The sequence below is a fragment of the Grammomys surdaster genome, unplaced genomic scaffold (genome assembly GCF_004785775.1).
Source record: "Grammomys surdaster isolate TR1022 unplaced genomic scaffold, NIH_TR_1.0 171, whole genome shotgun sequence".
Taxonomy (NCBI): domain Eukaryota; kingdom Metazoa; phylum Chordata; class Mammalia; order Rodentia; family Muridae; genus Grammomys; species Grammomys surdaster.
Genome location: NW_021604619.1, coordinates 4,906,230 through 4,932,594, shown reverse-complemented (window position 1 = coordinate 4,932,594; position 26,365 = coordinate 4,906,230). Strand labels below are relative to the sequence as shown.

The 26,365-nt window shown below is 37.1% G+C and overlaps 1 protein-coding gene across 1 annotated transcript; it reads left to right on the top strand.

The window, feature by feature from the left end:
- The first annotated feature begins 12,449 nt into the window (after positions 1 to 12,449).
- LOC114621031 (spermatogenesis-associated protein 31A6-like) lies at positions 12,450 to 17,782 on the top strand. Its single transcript, XM_028767189.1, is given in 3 exon segments — positions 12,450 to 12,635; positions 13,836 to 17,696; positions 17,699 to 17,782. Coding segments are annotated over 3 exon segments (4,131 nt in total).
- Positions 17,783 to 26,365: the final 8,583 nt, after the last annotated feature.

The window sequence follows — 26,365 nt, the reverse complement described above, 5'->3', positions numbered from 1 at the left end:
GTTAAATACAATCAACAAACATCTTTCTAGATTTTAGAGAAATTTTAATCCAGCAAAAAAAAAGCTGTTCTGGCAAGACATCACACTCAAAGAACTTCCAGGTTAATGTAATCCAGCTGGAAAGCAGACATACTCTGGATTACAGTATGATCTGGCTGCAATACACACATGCACTTAGGACACACCTTTAATATCCCTAACAATGAAGTTTAGGTTAGTTTGTAGAAAGGAGTTACCATAGTTGAAAGCAATATCTAACTGAGAAGCAGACAACAAGACAAATCAGAGAAACATTTGACAAAATTAGTCAGAGATAAGATATAACCACTCTTACAAGAACAGTACATGAAAGAGAGACTGCTTATGGGCAGCTCAGGGAGAGAGAATATGTTTGATACAAAGATACAAATGGTGATTGTGTGTGTGTGTGTGTGTGTGTGTGTGTGTGTGTGTGTGTTCGTGTGTGTATGCGTGTGTGCGAGAGAAAGAGAGAGAGAGAGAGAGAGGTATTGGGATGGTTTTTCAGGGACAAGTTGGAGAAAGAACAAGCTAAGCTAAACAGAGGTGAAGTCATTTTAAAAAGATAGGTTACAGAATGAACAAACTAGACACAGGTGAAAACAGAATTGTCAAAGAATAAGAAGCCAGAAGACTAGAACATATTTAAAAAGACAGTATGAGGACAAACAAAGCAATTCAGTCAGAAGCCAGAAGAAGGACGATTGAATCAGCCAGCTTGGAAGATTAGACTGCAGGGAGGCTAGAATCTTTCAGGTCTAAGCCTAGGGGTTAGATAGATCAGAGAAAGAAATACTCTTGTCTCAGCTTAAGCCCTATATTGACACAGCTTAGGTGAAGTTCTCATCTTATTCCTCCATCTGAATAAATAAAAGCTGTATTTACACTAGATTGAGAGAAAAAATGAAACTCAAAGACAATCAGAAATCAAATATGAAACATTCCAATGGACAAAATAGAATGCAAAATATTGTAAGAAACTACTGTGGGAAATTTATGCTAATACATTGAGTAACTTAGAGGAAAGGAAGGATTTCCTGGAAACATACAACTTGTTAAAATGGAATCTTGGTGGATTACCAAATTCAAACAGATTAGTAAGTGAGAACATTGGATTGACAATGACTACTTCTCTGCTCACCACCACCACAGAGTTAGTTTCATTTCTATTGTTGGGTTAAAGCACTGACTAAATAAAACTTGGGAGTGGATAACTTTATTTTAGTTTGCACTTCCATATGGAAGACAGGGCTGGAGCTCCTATGGGAACTTGAAGCAGAAAACAAAGAGAAGCATTGCTTTCAGACTCTCTGGTTCATTCATCTTGTATTTATGCTTCACTACCATTCATTCACAGCTCATGACCCTCGACGTAAAGATGGTTGTGATCAAATTGGTTTAGGCTGTCCTGCATCAACAAATAATCAAGACAATCCCAGAGACATGCCCACAATCTAATCTGACATGGACAAATTCTTTAGCTCATATTTTCCTTCAAGAAAAAATTAGACTCTATCAACTTGACAAAGCTAACTAATACCATTTTTAAACTCTTCTAGACAATAATTTGCAGAGAGGTGTAACTACCACTTAGGAAATTTGATGAAAGAATAAAGAATTATATTTCATAAGTTAATGGTAAATTCCGATAAAGAAAAGAGAAATAGAAAAACAGGGACAATTCCAGATTAGTAAACAGTGAAATAACTACTTAAGCTGGTGATATAGACATGAAGCAGTATGGGCACTAGCAAAATGAGGTAAGTGTCCATGCCTGTATGTTGATTTAATGTATCTAAGATTTTAAAGACAAGGAGAATCTTTGTTAGCCTATACTGGCCTTGGACATGTTAAATAACAGAGGTGGACATTGTACTGACCCTCCTTCTTTCCCCTCCTTCTTTTCCCCCAAAGCTGGAAATACGGGTATCTGTAATCATGCCTGGCTACCTTTTATGTTATGGGAATACAAAGAGAAGGAAGAGTTGAGGATAATCACTGATGTATTAAGCCAATTTGTTAGTTTTCTAAGTTAATACACTTATTTAAAAGTGGTTATCTTTGTTATCTACAATTTAGTAAATATTTTTAAGCAAACAAAGAAGTATGTTTAGCAGGATCATTTAACCGGTCACCCATGTACTTCCAGTATTGCAGAATATGATAGCACTCACTTTATTATGACAAACTCAAAATTCCTGCCATTACAACTTCCAAAGGAATTGTATGAGGTCACTATCACCCTGAAACCAAAGCCAGTTAAAGACACTCTAAGAAGACAAATCTACGCTTAATAATTTTGATGAACAGAGATACATGAATACTTAACAAAGTAATACCAATCTTTACTAATACATGCAAATTGATGCTCAACATGATTCCAAGGCATTTATACCCAGGAAGCAAGACCTGTCTTGTTTACATTACTTAAACAATGCAATAAAATGTAGTAATTAAATTAACAGGAACACCATGATTATGTATATGGACACTGATCAAGCACTTGACAAAATTTAGCATCTGTTCATAGTTTGAAACTTCAACAAAATACATAATAAGGAACATATTTAAAACTTATGAAGTCCATATTTCAGGGTAACACCGTGATCATAAAATCTGATTTAAAGTTAAAACACTCCTCTTGTAAACTCTGTGATAAAGTAAAAGAAGCTTAATTTTACTACTCACAGTTCTAGAATAACTAGCCAGAGTAATAAGAAAGAAGAAGTATTAGTACTGTGGCAAAAGACTTGAGTATCCAATTTGAAGGATAAAAGATTTATATGGGCACATGGCTCAAGAGGGTGCCTGATGTCCGGTTTGCTCTACTGGTTTGGATCTTGTTGTGAAACAGAACATCATAGCAGAAGGGCATAGTGGAGAAAAAAAAATTGATGTCAGCCAGCAAAAAGATAGATGCTGAGAAAGACTGAGACAATATATATCTATAAGAGCTATTGTCAGGGACCTACAACATTCAGCTAGGATGTACCACCTTAAATTTCACTATCTTAGTTTATAGTGGTACCAGGTGGAGAATAAGTCTCTAGGATAAGAGCCTAAAGGGGCATTTCTTATTCAAAATGTAGCAAGTCCAAATTGGTAAGGAAGAACATACTTGTCCCAGTCTTTAAATTAAATATCATACAGTGAATGACATAAAATTCCAGCAAATAGACTCTATAAAACATTGTACCTCTATTAATAAGTACGATTTTGTGACTTATATGGAGCTAAGATAAATTTAATGTGGAAATGTGGGGATTTGTATATGGTTTCAGAGAACTCACGTTCTCTTCAGAATCTGTGGATAGACACATGGCATGTAACATATGGGGTAAAGTCTGAAGAAGATAATTACCTTAAATAGGGGTTCTAGCACTCTTAAGCTGTAGCTTCTCAACTATTTAAAAAAAAATGTTTGATAGTAAATGAGAAAAAAAATCAGCTTGACTCCAAGTCACTTAATTGAGTGCTACAAATATTTAATGCTGTATTGGTGAGCTTTCCTCACTGCTGTGTCTAAGTACAGTCTAAGAGAAAGAGAGGTCCGCTTGTTTCAAGCTAAGGATCACAGTCTAGAGTTGGAGGGAAGACAAATAGCACTAGGAAAAAAATCAACTATTGGTGGGAGCTAAAAGTATCCAGTTGCATCAAACTTTCAGATAGAATGCGGAGAACACTTGTCCATCATTCTAAATTACAAGAAGGTTGTGAATATTGTTCTTAGGTGCTGCTAGCCTTTTCAGACATGTGAGAAGGAACTCAGCGTATCAGACATGTATATTTACTAAGATTCAGGTTATAAAAATAGATAAAAACAAAGTTATGTATTCATTTTATAAAAATTGCTTTGTCTGCATCAGCTTGAGTACATGTCACGTGGTTGTAGGTATTTATAGAGTGAAGAGGCAAGAGTAAGGTTCCTTGGGTTTCAACTTCCAATCTGTTGAGAGACGCTCATCAAAGGTACTGGGATTCAAACTTGGGTTCAGATTTGTTTTTATTTTATGTTTTATTATTCTTATTCATATCATTATAGGAAATATCATCATCATCAATTATTATATGTCTGTTTTCTAGTGAGAGTACAGAATGTGGATTTGAGAGATATTAGAGAAGAAGCTACAATTAGAATACATGAAAAAATCTATTCTCAAAACAAAAATACAATAAAAATCAATCAAATTTGTGTTCTTGAGAAGAGCAGTATCTGCTCTTAACTGCTGATCCATCTTTCCAGCCCTGTGTATATTTTTTCTGGTAAAAACATTGTGTCAAGCAGTTCAAGGGTCTTACAAAGTAGTTCCTCTAGGAACAATGTTCAGCATTCTTTGCTTCTGTGTTTGTATGATACCTTAGAACACAATATCTCCTAATTATGAGACCCAACTGTATATATATACACAAAAGATAGCCAACAAAAATTCACACTTTTCCAAGGAAGTACTCACAGTTACCAAACCTGTTCCCAAACAGATCTCCTGGCACCCTCAAACCCACCCCAGACACTAGCATATTTATGAAAGCCACTCTGTCACATTTTAGTGTTTACTTCCCATTCTCTCTGCTAACAGGACTCCCTAGAATGCTTGCTTCAGCAGAAACCAAGAAAGTTATATCTGACATCAGAAACAGCATGACAGTCTCAATCACTCTGAACTGAAAAATTATGCTCCAAAAATATTTGGGTTCTCAAAATTTAATATAGCACAGTGGTCATATGGTTTATCATCCAATGGTTATTTTAGTGTAAAGGTATTTATTATATTAACTACTACTATTTATTGAAAGTTTTGTATGATGTTCTTTGTATTCACCTAAATTTCATATTTCTTCTCATGCAATATTAATAATATAAATTCTACATGGTTTATGCTAGCAGTGTATATCTTGTAAGGTGACAGTACACAATTCAGTATCTTTCCCATGATCACACAGTTAATAAATTCTAAGCTGACACTAGAATCAAAAGAGTCCCAAATCTTCTGAGACTTTTGGAAGAAAATAATGCATTTAAGGAAGCTTTTTATCAAAAAAAAAAAGTTGTTATGGGGCCTGAGTAATAATTCTCTCTGCTTAAAGAATCATTGAATCACCTCAAAAGAAAATATAATGCAGAAGAAAGGAATATATAAAGTGAGATTAATCTATGTCCTATGCAATTTTCACATCTTCAGAATAAAGATGCAACTGATCTCATATTTTATTTTACTCATAAACCATTGATATGTATTATTTCAGTTGGATTTTTTCACCTGCACCAATTATTACTTCACACGATCAAATAACTAGTATTAAATTTGCCTAATAGTATTATTATATCTATTTTTCATACCAGTATTTACCAATTGGCAGATTAGCTATGGTTTAGAAGTTTCATTTAATCTATAGTTCCTTTCCTTATATTTTACATACTAGGACCACAGGGTCAGTGTTCTGTGAACTACTCTAACATCTAAATTGGACTCTTTCAGTAACTTGCCTTCATTCCTCCCACATCTGACATTTCTATTAGTTTCTATTATTATTGCATACAGAGTCTTGATGGGAAATACAGTAGACATATTTCATGTACAGTAGATGTATTTCTCAGCATCACAAACTCATTAGGATGAGCTTAGTAATGTCAACTTTAGTTGACAACTTGATTGTCAAATCAATGAAATAAGATTGTCAATTCAAACAAAGAAGCCACACTCATCTATATAAGTTTCTAATGGTTGTTTGCTGAAAGCAATAACTAAGGCCACCAAGACTCTCCCTCACAGTGAGTAGCATTTTCCAGCACTAGTCCAGATATAAGGAAGTCTGAGGAAACACTACAGCTTTTTGTCTGCTAACCATTGACCCTTGATAAATTCATCTGCTGTGGATGCTGCCAACATACTTCACTCACATCAGAACCCAGCTTCTAATAGCTTACTAGGAGTCCTCCAGACCTTCAGTGCTAGATTTGCTCTGCTGAGGCATTAAGTCTCATGGACCAAGCAGCTGTTAGTTTATCAATCTATCTACTGTCCAATCAGCCATTATTGAACTACTTAGTCTGTACCAAGTATGCCAACTTAATAGATCTGTTCAGTTATATACATATTCATAATTTTGTTGAGAACTGTGCACAATATGAGAATAATGTAGATATTTCTCCCTCAGTACTGTGATGAGCCAATGGCATTTCCTCAAATATTATTTTCACTGAGATTTGTGAAGCTGATAATTTTGCTTATATGTCTCCATGGTAGCCAGCATATTTTATAAACAGTAACTTTATTCAATGATTCTTCAACTTCAGTTTTTCTTCAAGAAGAGATAATTTTCCTGTATTAAGCCACTCTCAAATGTTTATTTAGTTTCTCAATAGCCTATTAAGTATGATTAATTAGTCATGAAGTTTTCTAGTATCTTTGACAGATAGATACAGAGTTAATGCTTTATGCCAATGAAAGCTGTTTTAGTGAATAATGCAATATCCTTATAGTTAGCTCTGAATTTCTTTTGATAAGAACTACATAATCTGGTTGTTGTCTTAATTTATTTGGCATGAAACTTATCCCAACTATGTTTTGTGTACTTTTATTCCTAATTTTAGAATGAACCACATTTGTTTTGGTGATTTTTTTTCTTTTTATAGTATAATTGATACTTGGAAATCACAATCTAGTCATTATCCAGTTGTTCTGATTATCTCTGTCTTAGGTTATTGGAATATATCTAATTCCATTCTATAGATTGTGAAGTTCTTATATAAACTAGAAAATTCCAGCAGCTATTTCTACACTAGGCATTATGAGAAAACATATCTCTTCAAAAGTGTCATTTTCTCCCAGTGATTTTATTTTCAGGCTTCTGACCTCCAAACCTCCAGGAGAATAAGTGTGTGTCTATGTGTATATGTGTGTGTGTGTGTGTGTGTGTTTGTGTGTGTGTGTGTATATGTGTGTGTGTGTGTGTGTGTCTGTGTGTGCATTTTAAAGCACACTATTAGCAGTAGATTGATGTTATGGCCAAATAAAGCTAATACAATTTGGGGTTCCTTATTGGTTTACTCTCTAAATATCTATAAAGCTGACATAGCTTTGAAATTGGGTAGAAGAGACAGGTTGAAAGACATTTGAAGAAGATAATAGAAAAATTCTAGTATCTGAGCATAGAGAGCTACTGATAGACAGACATCGAACACTCTGCCAGTGAGGGTTTAAAGTGAAGTAAGAGATGATATAGAGAAAGATTACATCATGTTAAATATCTTAGAAAATATCTTAATTATAGACACTTTGTAGAAAAATAAGGAAATTAAATATGTTAAAAGTATTTAAGCAGACCGAGTAGAATTAATTACTACAGGTCAAAAAATACAACGCTTTTAAATATTAAGTCTGTATGTAGATGAGGATGTTTACAAAACCATGTTAAATTTTAACCTGTTTTATTCTTGGTGTTTATGGGACATATGAAAAGAAGGAGGGGGAAAATGGAGGACAGAACTATTGAGTATGATTTAGCTGAATTTTGGAAAAATTATATTATAATTATATATACATGTAAATGGAAAGATACACTGAAAATGTGACTTAATGAGGAAGTTAGGGTTAAGCCAGACATGTTTTCCAGTGTTGAAGAGATTAACAGAGCAACTCAGGAGTTCGTTCAGCAATCTCAGCAACAGCCAAAATTAGACATGCAAATTTTTAAGGAAAGTTCAGCAAAGAATCCAGGTGGATCACCACTAAGACATATACATATAGATTGATGTCTTGTCCTTACATGTCGTAAGTGAAGATTCCTCCAGCATCAGCTGGGAACAGATTCAAAGACACCCAGCAGATTTTATGGAGAGAACTTCAAAATTGCAGGTCTATATTCGGTACCCCCTCTTGCAGTTTGGGAACCCATATGGAAAAAGAGGAAGAAAGACTGTAGGAGTCAGAGGGGATAGGAGACATCGGGAGAACATAACCCATCAAATCAAGTAAACAAGGCTCATCTGGGCTCACAGAGAATGAAACGGAGAGTACATCATTTTTAGAAGCACTGTCAATGAGGCTGGAAAAGCCAAATGAAGGTGGAACAATAATCTCTACAGAAAGGAGGCAGCCTAACTAAGGTGCTGGACAATGAACACATCATATCATTCAAGAGAAGCAAAATGCTTCTAAGGGTGTCTTCATAGATGCAGATGACAGGATTATAGGGTAAAAGAGCATTGCTTAAGCCATTCCGTCCTTAAGTCCCAGGAACTCAAGGTGAATACAGTTCCCATACACATGACTAAATAACTTGAGGGGGAAAAAAGTACTTTATCTAGGACCTTGTCTAGGTAGTTGTATACAGATATTTAGCAGAGAGTGTAAATCAGTAGAGGATTCATAAGGTGAGCCAAGAGACCTTGTTGAGTTAGCTGAACTTTTAAGAGGAAATAGTCCATTGCTCACTGAGGAAGTAAAAATGTACCTCATGATTGCCTGTGGACAAGAGCTGCAAGGAGACTTTTTCCAAATATTCAAACCTGCTGATCTATCCTACATATTTCAAATTATTATCTGCCTTTCAAAATATAAGCCATTTATAATATCTATGTGACTATCTTTTTGTGTTTCTCTCTATCCACAGTGAGTTCAGGGAATGTGTAGCCTAGTCCTCAGGATTTCCTGGTAAGGGTTTTCCCACTGAACTATTTTCCCAGTTCATTTCCTCTTTTTGAAAGGGATAATGTCTATAATTATTATTCTATGCTTGGCTCTCCACTATGTTCAAGGAAGAAATATGTTCAGTGTTAACTTTGTTAGCTCATAAATAGGAATTTTAACCACAGATGTGTCATATTGAAATTCTCAATGTCTGATTTGTATAATGCATTTAATTCACACGAGACTGGAGATTTTGGGGAAGATGCTATTTAAATGAAATTTTCTACAGTGTCAAAATAACAAATTTAGACTTTAATTGTATCAAAAGGGTAATAAAGTCTACATGTGGTTTATTTGTCCTATTTTTAGTTAGAAAGCTAGCTATATATAGTAAATTAATAGCAACTCTTGAAGATCCTATGTCATGTTCTATAGAAATTGAGATTATGTGAGAAATTTTTGTTGTGCTTTTCTTTGTTATTACGTTTTACTTTCTTGCTATAACAAAGATTGAATTCAGAGCCACAAAAGTGTTTTGCTATTGAATGACCAACCCAGAAAATGTAAAGGCTATATACAACAAAGGAACATTACATACATAATTCAAGTCACAAGATTTGTGATTACCTTGTATTATCTGACTATGCCATAAATGTTATCATCGGTGTCATTAGGAGTCAAGAAGATAGAGACTTGAAATAGTGATCGTTAAAGTAAGATGCTACATTGTTGGACTTGAAGCAGGAGAACGAGACCATTGTGACCACTTGTCAAGGCATGTAGCTGCACAAACAATGAAATGAAATGAAATGAAATGAAATGAAATGAAATGAAATGAAACTGATTTAGAGTAGAATCTCACCAAGATCTTGATTTGGGCAGAGTGTTGGCAGACTTTTTCAACCAAGGATTTTAGTAGAATACCTGCTAATTTTAGGTCACTAAGTTATAATTAGTTGTTCCTGTCAGTGTAGGAAACTATTATACACTGATTTGTCCTTTCTTTCAAGTCAAATCTGGCTTTCGAGCCAAAGCAAACATTTATTTGAGTCAACCCACAGAACTGATAGAACAAGCTTACAATAACAAATCAAGGACTGCTGGAATAAGAGATTACTGAAAACAAGTAAGGGGATTACTTATTTGCATGTTGCTTGCTTAGCATTTACATTTTCTTACCAAAATTTGTTACTTTGTATGTATTGTTAAGAATTTGTGTTTTAAAGTAACCTTTTCTATAGTTTTAAATGCAATATGTACAAATATGTATATTATACCAATACATTCATATACATACACAGATACATTTCAGTCAAGGCATAACTACAAACCATAAAAATGAAATTATTATTAAATTTATAAAAAGGGGGGAAGCTGACAAGTGAAAATATACTTCTCTAAATAGAACTTGTTTTGAAGATTTTACTTTGAACCTATATAAATAATTTATATAATTGCAAGCAAAGAGTAATCTCTTTAAAGAACAATTATCGTGTTCTAGAAACAAAATGAATCATAAATGAAACTGCATATTAATTATATTTTAACATATTTTTCTTTAAAAAATTAATATTAACCATCTCTCTCTCAATTGTCCTATTCTATAAAGCCTCCACTTCTGCATGAAAGTATTCAGAGATATTCTTCATTTTATGGTTTGGTGTAACATGACATTGTATGGTTGAGTTGTATGATATTTAATTACCTCATGATTTTCTTTCCATTATTTTATGACTATAAATTTTACACGTACCATTTGGCATTTACTAGTGTATCTTATGGATACATTATTAGTAGTGGAATTGCTAAATCAAAAAAAATACTTTTATGTTATTTTTCAGATATTTTCCTTTTACTGCCTCTTGAACTAATTTAAATTAACAGTAGGTAAAACATATTTACTCCTCACAGTCTCAACAAAGCAATGTTTACCAAAACATTTGGATGATAATTACTCTTTTTTATATTTAGAGCAGGATTTTACACACTCATTTACACACACACACATACACACACACAGGGAGGGTGCTTGAATATTTTCATACTTGTTTACTTACAAATCTCTGCACTATGTGCATTCTGGTTCTACCAGAGGCCAGAAGACAGCTTAAGAACCTGTGGATCTGGAGCTCCAGATTGTTGTGTGCCACAAAGTGGGCGCTTGTAGAAAAATCATGGAACTCTGAAAAAATGTGCCAGTGCTCATGAATTGAGTTATGTAACCCAGATCAAAAAGAACATTGTATATCCTCACTAGTAAGTGCATATTAGCCAAAAAAGCTTAGAATACCCAGGATACAACTCACAGACCATACGAAGCTTAACAAGATGGAAGACGAAATTGTGGATGCTTGAATCTTACATAGAAGGGGAATAAAATAATCATGGAAGGCAGAGGGAAGGAGGGACTTGTGTGTAATTGGGATGGGGGACAAGAAAAAGGGGTGGCAAAGATCAGGTATGGGGGAAAACAGGAGAGAGGCACAGAGGACCAGGAGAATGTATAGAAATATTCAGCAGTGTGGGGTAGGGAATAGGGAAACCACTAGAAAGTCCCAGATACCAGGAATGTATCTAGGAGAGGTTCCTAGGACCTAATGAGGATGACATTAGCTGAAATGCCTAACAGCAGGGTAATAGGACCTGAAGACACCACTCCAGTAGATAGATAGGGTCCCCAGTTGAGGGATCGCCACCCATCCATCTCAAAATTTTAACCCAGAAAATTTTCTGTCTAAAGAAAACACAGGGACAAAAATGGAGCAGAGAATAAAGTAAAGGCCACTCAGAAACTACCTCACCTTGAGATGCATTCCATCTGCAGACAACAAACCTCTACACTATTGCTGATGCCCAGAAGTTCTTGAGAGACACAAGCCTGGTATAGCTGTCCTCTTAGAGGTTCTGCCAGCACCTAAGACAGATGCAGACACTCACAGCTAAACATTGGATGGAGCCTGGGGACCCCACTGGAAGATTTACGGATTGAAGGAGCTAAATGGGTTGCAACACCATAGGAAGAACAGGAGTATCAACTAATTAGACCCCTCAGAGCTCCCAGGGACTAAGCCACAAACCAAAGAGCACACATGGGCCAGTCCCTTGCTTCTTCGACATATGTTGCAATGGACTGCCTTATCTGGCCTCAGTGGGAGGATGTGTGCTTGGTCCTGAGGAAACATGATGTCCGGAGAAAGGAGATACTATAGGGCTGAGTGGTGGGTGGGGGTGGGAGTGAGGGAACACCCTCTTAGAGGCAAAGGTGAGGGTGTATGGGATGGGAGTTTCATGGAGGTGGGACAGAGAAGGCAGATAACATTTGAAATGTATGTAAATAAAACAATTAATAAAAACTAATTTACTGGAAAAAAAAGATAATCTATGACCTCAGAATGAAGAGATCTGGATGTGCAGTCAGAAACCATCCTAAGAGTAAGAATCCCTAAGAAACAACCCAAGCTTCATAGGGAAATCCACTTTGTCAAAAACTAAAACCCTCATGGACTCAAGCAGATAGAAGGTAAAAGAATACTGGGGCTCAGGCAGAGAAACAATACATAAACAGAAATATATCTTTGACTTTTTCAGCAGCAGGATTTGGAAAGAGGGAGTAGAGAAACCCAGGAGGTGGGTGGGGCTCCCTGGGTGGAGGCTGGGGAGGGGCCATGGTACCCTCCCTTCTGCCAGTAGCCCTTTGTGATGAGGAGGCCTCAGCTGTGTGATGCGGCCTGAGCCCTCCTGACAAGTCAGATGCTGTCCTCCAGGATTCAGTAGCCTGAGAGCTGCACTGCGATTCAGAAGATGGAGAGCATTCTCCTTCTAGTGAATAGCATTAATGATTTGTGGAAGTTTCCCAGCTCTATGTCCATGATAGTGGACATGAGCTTTGCCTTTTTGTGTGGGGTGGGTCTCTTTTACCTACTCATCCCATTCTCGAAGGATTATCCAGAGTCACCACCATCTGAGAGAGAAAGGAACATCCCAAAGGTGAGGAAAGTCTTGGTTAACAGACAACAGAGAGACAGACTTTTGTTCATGATTGTTACTTTCACATTCTCTAGAAAAGCAGATTTAGTGAAAAATTTTGGTATTTTTTAAGAAACAGAATTATAAGAATATATTTTTGTTTGAATCACAGGTATAGGATATGGGGTTGTTTCAGATTGTCCACAGTAGCTGACTATGATTTGCCTCATGCTCTAGCAGTGTCAGCAGCAGATAGTTTCTGTGTTTGTGTAATGTTTGGAATCCTGGGGACTTTTCAGAGGGTATATAAATACTAAGGCCTTGAGAGTTATGGTGGATTGTTGGTTGTTGGTTGTTGTTCGTTTGCCATCAGTTTTTGGTTTTTGTAGTTTGTTAAGTAGAGGTGTAAAAAGAAGAAAGAAGAAGTTGATATCCATAAGGTCAAGATTAAACATGTCCCAAAGGAACTAACCCCTCCTAAATAGTAGGAAATAGTCTAACAATAACGTCTCCCCTTTCCCCCCTCCATCCTTTTTTTCTCTCTTATCTAGTGTTAGGGAATTGAAAGGGCAGAAGAAAAGAGGTGGAGAAGGATGGGAAAAAGAAGAACCTAAAGTCTAGCTACAGACAGGGAGGCTGAAATCTCCAGGAGTAGCAGCACATACGTCTGCAGTCAGAACAGAAGTGAGAGTGGCCTGAGCTGTCTGACTGAAGCTCTCAGACCATATATATGGGGTGGCAGAGAGGCCAGTAAGGAGGACCTTGGCTCTATGGACAGAGTGCATTTCTGAGTTGGTGGGGACACAGGACAAGCTCTGGGAAAGGTCATCTGCCCTCTTCTTAGGCACTTGGTTTTGTTTGTGTTGAGCTGATGTGAAGCAGGTGATGAGACCAAAAGCATCAGACCAGGACTTGGGTCTCCTGTGATCTGAGGAAATAGATATCACCTGAGCCTTGGGTAGGATCCTGTCTGAGGGATCCTGTCTGAGGAACACTGAGGATAGAGGGAGTAAGTGTGACAAACACCACGCCTTCTGCTGTTTTCCCAACAAGGACAAAAGGAAATGTGTTTATTCACAGTATGAATGAGTCAAGTATGAAAGAGAGGAAGGTCTCTGAGAAATGTGGATTTCGTGTTAACCATGAGCACAGTGAGCAGGCAGCTTGTCTACAAGAAAGAAAAAGGGACCCCAGCTCATTTGTGTTGTTTCTACCTAGCAGGTTTTGAAGAGGGGGCATAGCAAGCCCAGGAAGAAAACTACTACTGCAAAATGCTTCAGAAACAGCCAAAGGAATGTTCAGGTTACCCAGAATGCATCTGGACCTATGGAAAGGCCTATCCAGCATCCTTTACTGCACTCCTCTCTGGGACCCTTTTGGTACTCTAAAGAGAAACTGAATCAGCTTTCCCTCCCTCAGCTGTTTTCTTACCTCAAGGTCTTAGAAGTTCTTATTCAGCAGAAATTTAACCAAATTATATGGGGCATATCCACTGTGCTCTCTGAGTCAGTTGTGGCTACTGCCTGGGTCTCCAAGAAATCCTCAGGAGGACGAAAATCTGTGAGGTTTAGTGAACCAAGTGACTCCACTGAAGATTTATCTCTGACTCAAGAACCTCCAAAACTTTGCCAGGACCAGTCATTGCCGAACCAACGTGTGACACCACGCTTGGTAGGTGTGACAGGGGTCCAAGAACTCAAAAACCTCCCAAGCTCTGTAACAAACCAAACACCTTCTTCATTCCAGAGAAGGGCCCGTAGAAGAACATGTCCCACAACTGAGGTAGGAATACAGGTATCCCTTCCAAATGTAAATGAGCTCTGTCAACAGGAACTACATTGGAACGACATTGCAGACTGTAATGTCCAAAAATCTCAAACAGACATTAGCCAGCCCAATGACAACATGTTCAGAGGCACCCTGCCCACTAAAACTATCAGGTCAGCCTCCATCCTTCCTGAGCATTATCAAATGGTCTACCATCATGAGGAGCCACAGCATGAAGGGAAGGCAATTAATGGGGGAGAACAACAAGGAGCCCATGTCAGAGTCTTCCCATCTAGTGAACTGACAGAGCTTCAGGGAGATTCCCAACCAAACAGTGATGGTTATTGCAAGAACCTGCCTGAACTCAACCAGCCTGCCCAGCCATCTATGCTCATCTCCAAAAGTTACGAGTGCAGCCAGATGGCAGGATCCATGCCCACAGTAGTTCCCTTAAAGAAGGCTATAGCTAAGTCTGATATTCTTAAAAAGAGTCTCAGGGTTGGGGCCAAAGATCTGCTTTGCACTTCAGGCAGCACCTCTGGGAAGGGTCTGGAACCCAGGAACCCTGCTCTGAAGACGGATGAGCTGCTCTCTATAAATACTAGCCAGGACCTCTCCTTCCTTGATCCAAATACTAAAATGAAGCTGGAATCAAACATCACACACCATTTTGTGATTCACAAAGGGAGATTACCATGTGCTTCCAAGGCTGAATACTACTCCAAGGCTGCCATGATACTAGAAAAATTGCATCACCAAGATCCAGGAGGGATAAAGGTAGAAACTGTATCATCTGGCAGGCTGCGAAATCCTCTGTTTGAACACTCATCTTCAGAAGTTAAGGAAACCCAAAGAGCCCCTCCATCTGCTGCCAGCCATGAGCTCTCAAGGTACCATCCATATCAACTGCAGAGAAGCCACAGTGTTCAGCCTCGTGCTTTCTTCTTCCCAGTAAAACCAAAGGAGAGCAGGACTATTCGAGGAACTGGAAAAGGCATCCTGCAATCATATACTGGCCCAGGAATGGCCAAGTATGTACCCTGGAATCAGTCTGAGGATGTGGCCTCAGAACATCCATGTTTTAGTGTAACAACTGTGGGCCCTGAAGACAAGGTCCTACCTTCAGTGGCCAAACAAACCTACACATTGGACGTAAAAGAAGAACCACCTTATGTATGGAGGGTGAGTCTGGGAATCAATGAGATTCCCAATGGACAAGCCACTGATATCACTCTCAAGGGCTTTGAGTCTGCAGAGGCCAAAAGAAGCCAAGGCCATCTCCAAACATCTAACCCTCAAAACTCAGGGGACTTGGCTCTAAAAATAAAAGAATATAATAATATTGACTTAAAATCAAATGAGCAGCCACAGTCCTGGCCTATGAGTCATCATCCACATGGCCCCAATACAGTTCACACTGCCATGGTCAGCTTGCCTTCACAAAACTCACTGCCTAACTTCCAGAATGGATGCCAAAACCCCATGACTTCACAAGATTTAGGTGATCTCATGAGTGTGGATAATTGGGAGTTCAGAGACCACAGAGATAAGATCGAAGCAAAGAATGACAATATATTTCATCCCCCTGAAGTAACACCTATTTTGAAATCTGACATAAGCCAGGGAGAAATGCTTGAGAAAGTAAGGCCTTCGATCCCAAGCTCCACTAAGCTCGAGGATACAGCCAAGACTGAGAGTCAGTACTCCCTTAATGTAATAGGAAAAAGAAACACTCCTTCTAAAAGCTCCTTGAAAACTATCTCATGGAATGCTGCACAAAATGAAGACCTGTGCACAAAATACAAGGGGCAGGGGGATTCTTTGAGGAATGAAAGCCCCCCACAAGTTACTGAGCTACAGGAGGTAGTAGATAGAGAAAATCTCATCTATAATACAGCAGTTGAACTACAATCCCTCATCAATGTTCTGCTCCAGAACCTGGAAAATAATCCAGATGACCCACCAAAAACCACCAGAAATCGGTTGACCAAGGTACAAGAATATAATGTAGATTCATCGAGATTCCAGCTGGGTGATTCCACCTACTCTTCTGAGGGATCCTATGATCCAAACCATAGCAGACCAGCAAGAGTAAGGAGTGGCCACGCCAGCCCTGAAGAGCACAATCACTCTATCGCAGTCAGAATTGGAGACAAAGCACAGTCAGGCGTTCATCCCCAGAGTGTCTGTGACCAACATCTGAACAAAGCAAAGAGAGGAATGGGCTTTGATCAGTACTCCACTCCCATGAGAAATGACCATCCAAGTTGTTACGGGAGAGTTGGAGACAAGCAGGAGTCAGGACTTGCTGAACAGAGAGCTGGTGATGCAGGTCAAAGTGGAACAGAAACTGAAATGGGAAGCTCTTCACATGGAAGCCCCAAGGCGCACAACTGTTCATTCAAATACACAGAAATTAGAGACAAACATGAGCCAAGTGTTGACCATAAAGATTTTGACCCGCATAAAAATATAAAGAAAGGAGTAGGCCATGGTCAACTTACGAGTCCCAGAGAGGACATCAAGGACAGAGGAATTGGAGGCCAGGAGCAGTCGTCTGGTACTGCCCAGGAAGCTTCTGACCCAGATGAAATTAGAATAAAGAGTGGAAAGGAACGTTCTCCACATAGAAGCCCCAAGATGCGTAAACATTCACAAAGATACAGAGAAATTAGAGACAAATCACATCCCATTGTTAATTCCCAAAAAGTCTGTGACCAACATTCCAAAAGCCTGAAGAAAAGAATGGCCTTTGAAAGCCTCCTCACTCCCAAGGGATACAACTATTCATGTTGGCACAGGGTAACTGGAGACAAACAGCAGTTAGGGCTTGCTGACCAGAGAGCCTGTGACTCAGATCAAAGTACAAGAAGTGAAATGGGCCCCTATCCACATAGGAGTCCCAAGTGGCACAGACACAGAGAAATTGGAGAAAAAACACTGTCGTATGTTAATGCCCAGAGAACCCGTGACCAACTTTCAAGCAGTGTGAAGAGAAGAGGCTTTGGCCACCTCCCCATTTGCAAGGGGAACAATCATACACACAGTTACAGAGTAATTGAAAACAGGCAGCAGTCAGATATTGCTGACCAGAGAGCCTATGATCCAGGTCAAATTAAAAAGAGTAGAATAGCTGGCTATCAACATAAATGCCCTGAGGGGTACAACTTTTTATTGAGATATGGAATACTTGAAAACTATCAAGAGCCAGACATTGACCTTAGAGCCTGTGACCCACATAAAAATACAAAAGAAGGAATGAGACGTGGTCAACCTATGAGTCCTAAAGTGATCCATTCAGTTAAGGACAGGAGAACTCTGGAAGCCAGGACCAGTCAGGTGTTGTTGCCCAGGGAGCCTCTGACCAGAGGCAGACCTTACCAGTAGTGGCCAACATGTAGGTACCTCAGGCCATCTTGGTCTTCCCACACCAAGAAGCCTTCCAGAAGATGTCTCATCTGCCCAGCCATTGTTTTCCCCTATGGTTTGGTGAAAAAAATAAAAATATTACAACAAATACAAGAATGCAGCCAAAATAAGACCTTTATTCACTCCGTTGAGAAAGTACCTGTTGTAGTATTTTTGGAAAAACAACATGAGGATGTTTTAGAAAACTACATGCAGAACTGCTGTACCATCCAGCTGTGTCTCTCCTGAGTATAGAATCGAAGGATTAAAAGTCAGCAAGCATACCACAGAAAATCTAGCACATCCATGCTTATATCTGCTCTATTCATAATGCCCAATATAAGGCATCATCCTAGGTGTGCATCTACAGATAAAGAGATAAAGAAAATATCATATATATATATATATATATATATATATATATGTAATACTTTGTTATATGTGTGTGTGTGTCTGTGATTCTGTGAGTGTGTGTGTGTGTGTGTCATTAAGTTAAGTGAAATAAGCCAGACTCAGAATAACAAATTTCACATTTTCTAGATACTTGAAATCTAGATTATATATTATACAATATGCAGTATATAATATAGAATGTAAAAGCAAAAAACAAGACTTATTAGCTATTCATGTTTGATAATTCAGTAATTTCCTTTCTGTGATCAAATTTATATGAAGTACTTGAATTTCACTAAAGCTAGTGCTGTAAAATAATTTACAATGTTTCTTCTCCATAAAAACAGACTGAATTTAGTGGGTTTAGTGTATAAAGAGGTCTAAAGAATGGAAAGGAAAAAGAACAAGACAGGTGAATGGGGAAAGTAAAGAGATGGAAAGAACATAAAAGGAACGACATGATGTAGGTATAACACTGTCATAATGAAACCAATTTCTTTGTATGTTCCAGATGATTAATTAAAAATGAATGTACTTTGGCCACCAATACTTTTCTGGTATGTTATTATATTTAACTAGGTCCCATCCACATATATTCAGGAATTCATATTCAGGAAGAATTTATGAGAGTTGTGGTTTTGCTTATGAACAAATGATTTTATAAGTGCATAACAAGCAAAGGTAAAATTATCATTAACTAGTAGTAGATAGATGTTCCGGTCAAAATAAACACAGTATGCAGGGTGCTCACAACATCTGTCAGAGAAGATTAATGTAGCTCAAATTAGAGAGTAAATGAAGGTAACATCAACAAATCAGAGGTCTACAAACATCCAATATAAATCAGCTGGCAAGGTGAGGCCATTAGCTGGAGTTACCAATTATACAATTTATTCTTGGATAATCTTGCCATGGCAGAACTTTGGGCTTTCTTTTCCCACTAAAGAGTTTGTTTCTTCGTTTGTTGTTTGCTTAGATCATAGAATCAATAGTAACTTTTATTGGGGTGGTAGTTTAGCTTCAAGTTGTTCTCAAGGACCCAATACTTTTATTCTTAGGCTTGTTTTACTGATCTTCTGTACCCTGTTACAAGCCTAGGGTTCAATCACATCCTTAGGCAAAGGGTTTTGGAATAATATGTTAGGGTCCTAAGCCAGCTGCCCAGTGAGCTGAAATATCACATAGTGATTTACCTATGTAATATATGTTATAACTGACCTACTATTCTATTTGATTTTATTGCAATTTGGCTGTAGAAATTATCTGTTTTAGTTTATTTTAATGTAATATATTTATATTCTAATAGTGTTCAAGTCCATATTTACTAATATTAAAACTACATTAACAAATATGCAAAATACTTCAAAAATATATCAAAGACTCACATCTGATCTAGAGATCAACATGGCATATGTAACTCTGACAAAGCAACTGCTGTTTATTACAAATAACAGAAAATGTGGATGAAGCTAGATAATTGAAATAAAGCTAAATATTTCAAATAGGCGTCTCTTACCGGTTTATATCACTATATGAAAGAAGTAAGCAATTTGGTTTCCATGGGGAAAATCCACTAAATTCAGTTTTTTTATATGAAACATGTTGTAAATTATTTTACAACACTACCTTTAGTGAAATTCAATTGTGTCATATAAATTTGACCACAGACAAGAAATTACTGGATGACCCAGCATGAATATCTAATAAGCAACTATTTAGAAGAGGAATGTGAGGAGAGATAGCTACCTGGGGCAAGGAATAAGCACCAATCATCCATCTGACCATACAGCCCCTGCAGATGTGCTGAGTATGAGCATTCCTTTAGATCAATCTAATGGTATCTAGACCATGGCATCATATTTCAAAAATAGATATAAGCAATAAAAAGTTGTCCATTCTCATATTTGGAAGCTTATTCTGCTGCTAGTGATAATTGTTAAGATCACTACATAGTTTATTCTTCTCAGTCTCGAAGAAGAACTTACTCTATAGAAACTCATCCTGAGTCCTCCCTCTTCCTACTACACAACTTTGGTGTTTGTGATCACCTTATTGTTCCAGGTCCTCCTTGAGAACTAAAATGCTGTTTTGAGAGTCAAAGAGATGAAACTAAGGAATAAGACAAGCATTTAGTAGTTGGAAAAAGACCTCTTCCAAAAGCTTTCTCAGAAATACTAAGAATTTACTTTATTTGTGTATCATCCTCTCATGGTTACGAGAAAAATTCCAAAATATATGTATGATTTATTCTATCTTATTTTTATCTACACATTGCTTTCTTCCATCATCAGGATGTTGACACTGAGGAAGGAGAAGGGAAAGTAATAGCATAGGCAGCTATCCTTTTTGTCACCAGAGTAGACTCTATTGACCATAAGTTTTGTTGTCCCTATTTTAGTTAGTGTAAGAAGAACCACTTGATATACTTGTTGTTTTTGTTGTTGTTGTAACCAATGGGAATACAAGGGTCTCTTGTATACAAGTCTTGCACTCTTCCAAATGTGCCACAGATCCAGCATCACAGCTGAAATTATTTAAAGTTAAATTTGAAGGTAGCATTATAATAGTGTTAATTGCATTTTTTCGTGTAACCTTGGGATGCATTACTTAACTACTTTATAAAAAAATAGCAAGAGTAAACAAAGTATTTATTGTGTGAATGATAGGCACATCTGGCACATACGTAGATATATGTTACTCAATCTCTATGCAAGCAAAAATTCTTAGTTTTCAATATTTTTGAACACTATTGCATTTGGTCTAGCTTTGGAAATCAGCATAGCAACCATGTAAAGTTTAGCATGGTGCAGGATGAATGTGCAGTGCTATTTGCACTATGGAAAGAAGCTATATTGCCAGGAGGAAGTGATATATATGTGTCCACAGCATCCTATAATCACACTGTATTAGAAAAGATGACATCTACTGGGCTGCATGTGCAAAACAGCCTCACATTTCATTAGGTCACAAGCTCAAGTAACAGGTCAGATGCCAGGACAATATAAACCACCCTGCTGCTTTGCCTGACTTATACCAGGATCCAGTTAAAGGTGTAACTGCCACCATGCTAGCCAGGACAACTCTAACACTAGTGACTTATTACTGCATTGAGCTAAAAATAACAACTGCCCATTAGTGCTATTAAATGAAAAGTTGAATCTCATCAGAATTTAAAAGAATTGTGTGTATACTTGACTACTGTTACAGAATAACGTCAGTCTTTCGATGCCATTTGCTTTGTCTGTGGGAGTAATTGGATGGTCTTCTGAATAGTACTTACAGTGTATTTTGTTTTTGTTTTAAGATCAGGATAAATGATACAAGGTAATTTTCAAAATGTGTAAACATCTGAACCTATACAAAAGAATATTTAATAAAATATATATTAGCTTGAAATTATTCATGACTGACAAATACTTTCCTCTCATTTTGTGTGCAGCTAATGATTAGCACACACTTGAACACATTTCTCTTCAAAAAGTAGCTATTAAATAAATACCTATTTCTTACATCTAGTCTAAAAGTATATCAAACTATTTATTGACTTTAGATTAGTGTTCTTCACCAGTAAACCCTGCCTTGAGCTTCAGTATGAAGTGTTCTGAAAATTTTATTCATTTGGTGAATCCTAACACATCTTTCCTTCTCAATTTTAATCAGTGTTCACAAGGAGCGGTGCTTAGAGGATATGGAAAGACCATTCTGTGGCTAATAATAGTATATATTGCACATGCAGAAGTCTTGAATTTGTTTCCCGGTGCCAATGGTAGCTAGTTCCCACCTTGAAACTCCAGTTCCAAGGTATCTGTTGTCATCTTCTGGTTTCTCTGAGCACCTGTATTCACAGTCTTATTCTTTCACACAGACACACGTGTACACATAACTAAACAATAAAACAGTTCTTTCAGATAAAGAGAACTTTGAGAAAGTGGCTAAATAATAGAATTCTGGCTATTAACATTCTAATTTTTTTTAAAAATCTAGAGATAAATGAATCAAAATATCAGTGTATATTTTTAAGGAAGTAGTTTAAAATATTAAAATAGAACTTTCTTACTATTATTGTATTAGTTCATTTCAGCTGCTTGCTTTTTTTTTTCATAAAACCTGAGTTCCACAATCCTATTCAGGCTATACAATGTAGCAGTATTTTATTTAGCTATTTTTTAAAAACTTAAAACATTTTCTAAGCTCACAAATATTTTTGACATAATCCGATTGAATTTGTGCACAAATTCTTCATGGGTTAATTATAACTAAAGAGCTATTTGTGGACTCTGGTCAGGGAAAGAAAACTAAATTCAGTGTCATGTAAATTAGAGAAAGCAGCAGTGTGTCAGTGTGTAGCTTGAGTTCACAGTGATCTAATGTAGAATACTAATGAAGTTCTCTTCTTTCATCAATTAATAGAAAAGTGAGATAATGTAAAAAATAAAGAAGCCTGCCAATTAATTATATAACGTCAAGTTCCCAGCATGAAATTATATCATACCAGTAGTGTTTTACGTACTGAGCAGATTGCATTTATGCTATAGGAACACACATACACACATTAACACCAAAAACAACACCACCAACAATTAATGAAAAAGAGACCAGTAGCAATGAATTTGAGTTAAAACAAGGACACGGAGAATGTGGATGGGATTGTAGTTAGGAAATTGGAAAGTCAAATTATATAAATATATTTTAATTTCAAAAAATAAGCGATTGTACATTTCAGCAGTTTCTGTGATTACAATTACACATGGGCAAGCTTGTGTGAGAACTGTCTAGTGAAGTCTACAAATACATTTTCATAGAGAAAGAAGTTTGAGAGGTCTCAGAGAGGTACAGGAAAGGTCTCTTCTTCCTAAAAGAAGCAGTGCATGTGTGCTTTAATATAGAAGAATGAACACTGGGTTTAGAGAGCACCCAGAAGCAAATGAAGTTGGTATTTGGCTAGTGAGAGAGATGGACAGAGAGGAAATGAAGTCTTGAAGATTATCAGATCATCTGGGATCCGGGGCTATAGGTAATACTTTGAATTTTAGCTTTTTATATTTAAGACCAACTCTTATTTTACAGCCTGTCTTAGTTTGGGATGCTAGTGGCAATGTCAGAACTGGATGATTTACATTTCACATAGAGATTGTGTATACTGTTAACGGTTAAAAACCTTAGGCCACTCTCGCAGCATGGCCAGGCTTTTGACCAGGATTCATTTTCAAGTTATCAGACAAGTGAATTCTCATTGTGAGATTCAAGCATCCTCATTTGGGTCTTCCTTCCTGTTTAGCTTCTTTGGGTCTGTAGCATGGATATCCTGTACTTTATGGCTAACATCCACTTATTCATTTTCCTTATCAGTTCTTCATTTTTGGGACATCTATGTTGTTTCTAGCTTCTGGCTGTTACGAATAAAGCTGCTAAAAACATAAATCAGTGAGTGACCTTGCGGTATGGTAAATCTCAGGGAGTCTTGTGGAAGAATCAAGGGAAGGGTTAAGGGAGCTGGAGGGGTCACAGTACCTACAGGGACAATTACCCTGGGTCAATGGAAACTCATAGAGAATGAAACACCAACCAAAGAGCAAGCATGGACTGGCAACCAAAGAGCAAGCATGTACTGGACCTTGGTACCCTACACATATGTAACAGATTACAGCTTGGTCTTCATATGGTTTCCTAACAATTGGAGGGGTGGTGGTCTCTGACTCAAACTCTTGTTTTCTGACTTTTAATCTCTTTCTCATTACTGTGTTGCCTTCTTTGACTTCAGTGGGAGAGGATGTGTTTATTCCTGATGATACTTGATGTGCCAGGTAGAGAAGAGGAGAGGGAAATGGGAGGAAGGAAATGGGAAGGTGAGACTGGGAGGAGGAGAAGGCATTTTGCCTGCAGTCAAAATGTAAGGTGAATGAATAAATGAATGAATAAATAAATAATGTGTTTGCTGTTCTTCTGATTGATCTATTACTCAGATAAGAAAATCTGGAAGCAGGATTATGAGATGTAAAACACCTTTAAGGGTAGGAATTTTCTCTTTAATCAGGTTTATAAATAAATTTTCCATGAATACATACATACATGCATGCATGCATACATACATACATAAATACATAATTAAATAAACAATCAAACGTTGCTTATTGAAAGGAAACTTGAAAAATATTTAGTACTTAATGAACAACCTTTTTATTGAAATGTATTTGATTTTTTTCAAAATGGAATACCTGTCTTTACTTACAATTCACTCCAATTTCCTATTGTTTCTTTACAATAAGTGTGTCTGAATGTTTGGTTGGTTTTTTTTTTTTTTTTTGGCCTGGTGAAAATGTCTACATTTCTCTACAGCTTTTCCCAGCTTTCACCCCTCAAACCCCTTCTAGTACCCACCCCTCTGCTAGTTGATAGCCTCTTGTTCTTTGATTATTTATGTTACATAAACACATACACACATATGGATGTACGTATGCTTGCATGTGTATGCACAAATACATGTATAAACACAACCGACTGAGTCTGCCTTCCATCTCAGGCCCAGGGAACATTATGGAAGGTGGGATGGAAAGTTTGTATGAATAAGAATAGCAGGACCTAGGCTGTAAAGCAGTCCTTCTTAGAAATGGCTACATAAACAAAACTGCAATGGAAATATCAATGAACATTGTTAATGCAGAAGGGGAAAATTTCCAGGGATTCTTCACCTAGACAAAGAATTGCAAGAAACTGAAAACTTCTGGGAGAAGAATTAGTCTTTCATAGGAATGAGCTCCTAGTTGACATCCAGTGCTAAGAGGCTAACCTTGAAGATATTTTAAATACAAAAAAAAATTGAAAAAGAGTCCTAAAATATTTGATTCTAAGCTGAATTTTTGTATAATTTAAAGCCACCGTTTAATCTTTAAAATGGTTAATATAAAAATATGGTATTTTTTTCTATAAACCATTATCAGACAGATAATTGTACTTAAATGTGACAGGAGTGCTACAACAAATTACAATAAAAGCCGTATTCATACCTGCATTCTGCAAGTTTACCTATGAAAAACATTGAAAATATATCTGGAGGAAATAAATGCCCAATTCCAAAATTTCTATAACTTTTACATAAAATGATACTTCAGGGCTACATTTTTAACCATATTTGATACACTAGTTTACTACATATGATTATTTTTCAAATGTATATTGAACATTAACCTTCACAGTAATTAAATCAATGGTGAAGACGCCCTAGTTTGCTCACACTTAATTCAGAATTGTTCTTCTGTAAGATAGTTACAAAGTCATAAAGATAAGCAAAAGTAAGCATGGGAAGAGACAAGCAATAAATGGTGACTGGTCGGAGGAGCAGGCCTCTACTTGTAAGATACAACATTCATTCTCCTAGATGTATTCTGTATTTCAGAAACAGTATTAATAGCCAGAATCAGAATGAAATATACTGTATACATTCTCAAATTCTTCAGCTACTGAGAAACAATGTCTCTCTGGCTGTTCTTCTGTTGGAGCTTTGCCCCTTGACCCATCCTAGCTTGAGCTTGTCATTCTCAGAATTACTCACAGTGAGGTAAGTGACAGATACCTGCAGCTATTTAAGCATATTTTCCCCATGAGATACTTTATAAGCCAGATGCTGTGGTCTCTAGCTAGTCAATCATTATATTATTTTTAAATAGCTTTTTCTTAAGTATGTCACCCAAACTGCATTGATGGCAATAGAGCTAATGCAGTATAGATGCACTTTGTACAGAAATTGCTTTCACCTCAATAGTGGGAAGCTAGCTTGGAATGTCAACCCACTATTCCTATTGCCCTTTTCTCTGCTAAGGCTGATGATGAAATATTGTCAGAATAAATTTGCATATGAAAATAAAGTCATGCCAATACACCAGGAAACCTACCATATGGAAGAATGTTTTAATAATTTTTGATCAAAATCAAATTATTGGGGTAAAAAATAATTCAAAGCAAAATAAAGTAAAGCGAGGAACAGAAAGCAGACCTAATTTCTTATGCTCTCTCTCTCTCTCTCTCTCTCTCTCTCTCTCTCTCTCTCCTGTCTGTCTATCTGTCGTGTGTGTGTGTGTGTGTGTGTGTGTGTGTGTGGTGCATGGTTGTATGGAGATACGTATACATATGTATACACATACATGTAAGACTAGACTCTATTATTGTTTTATTACTGAAATAATACT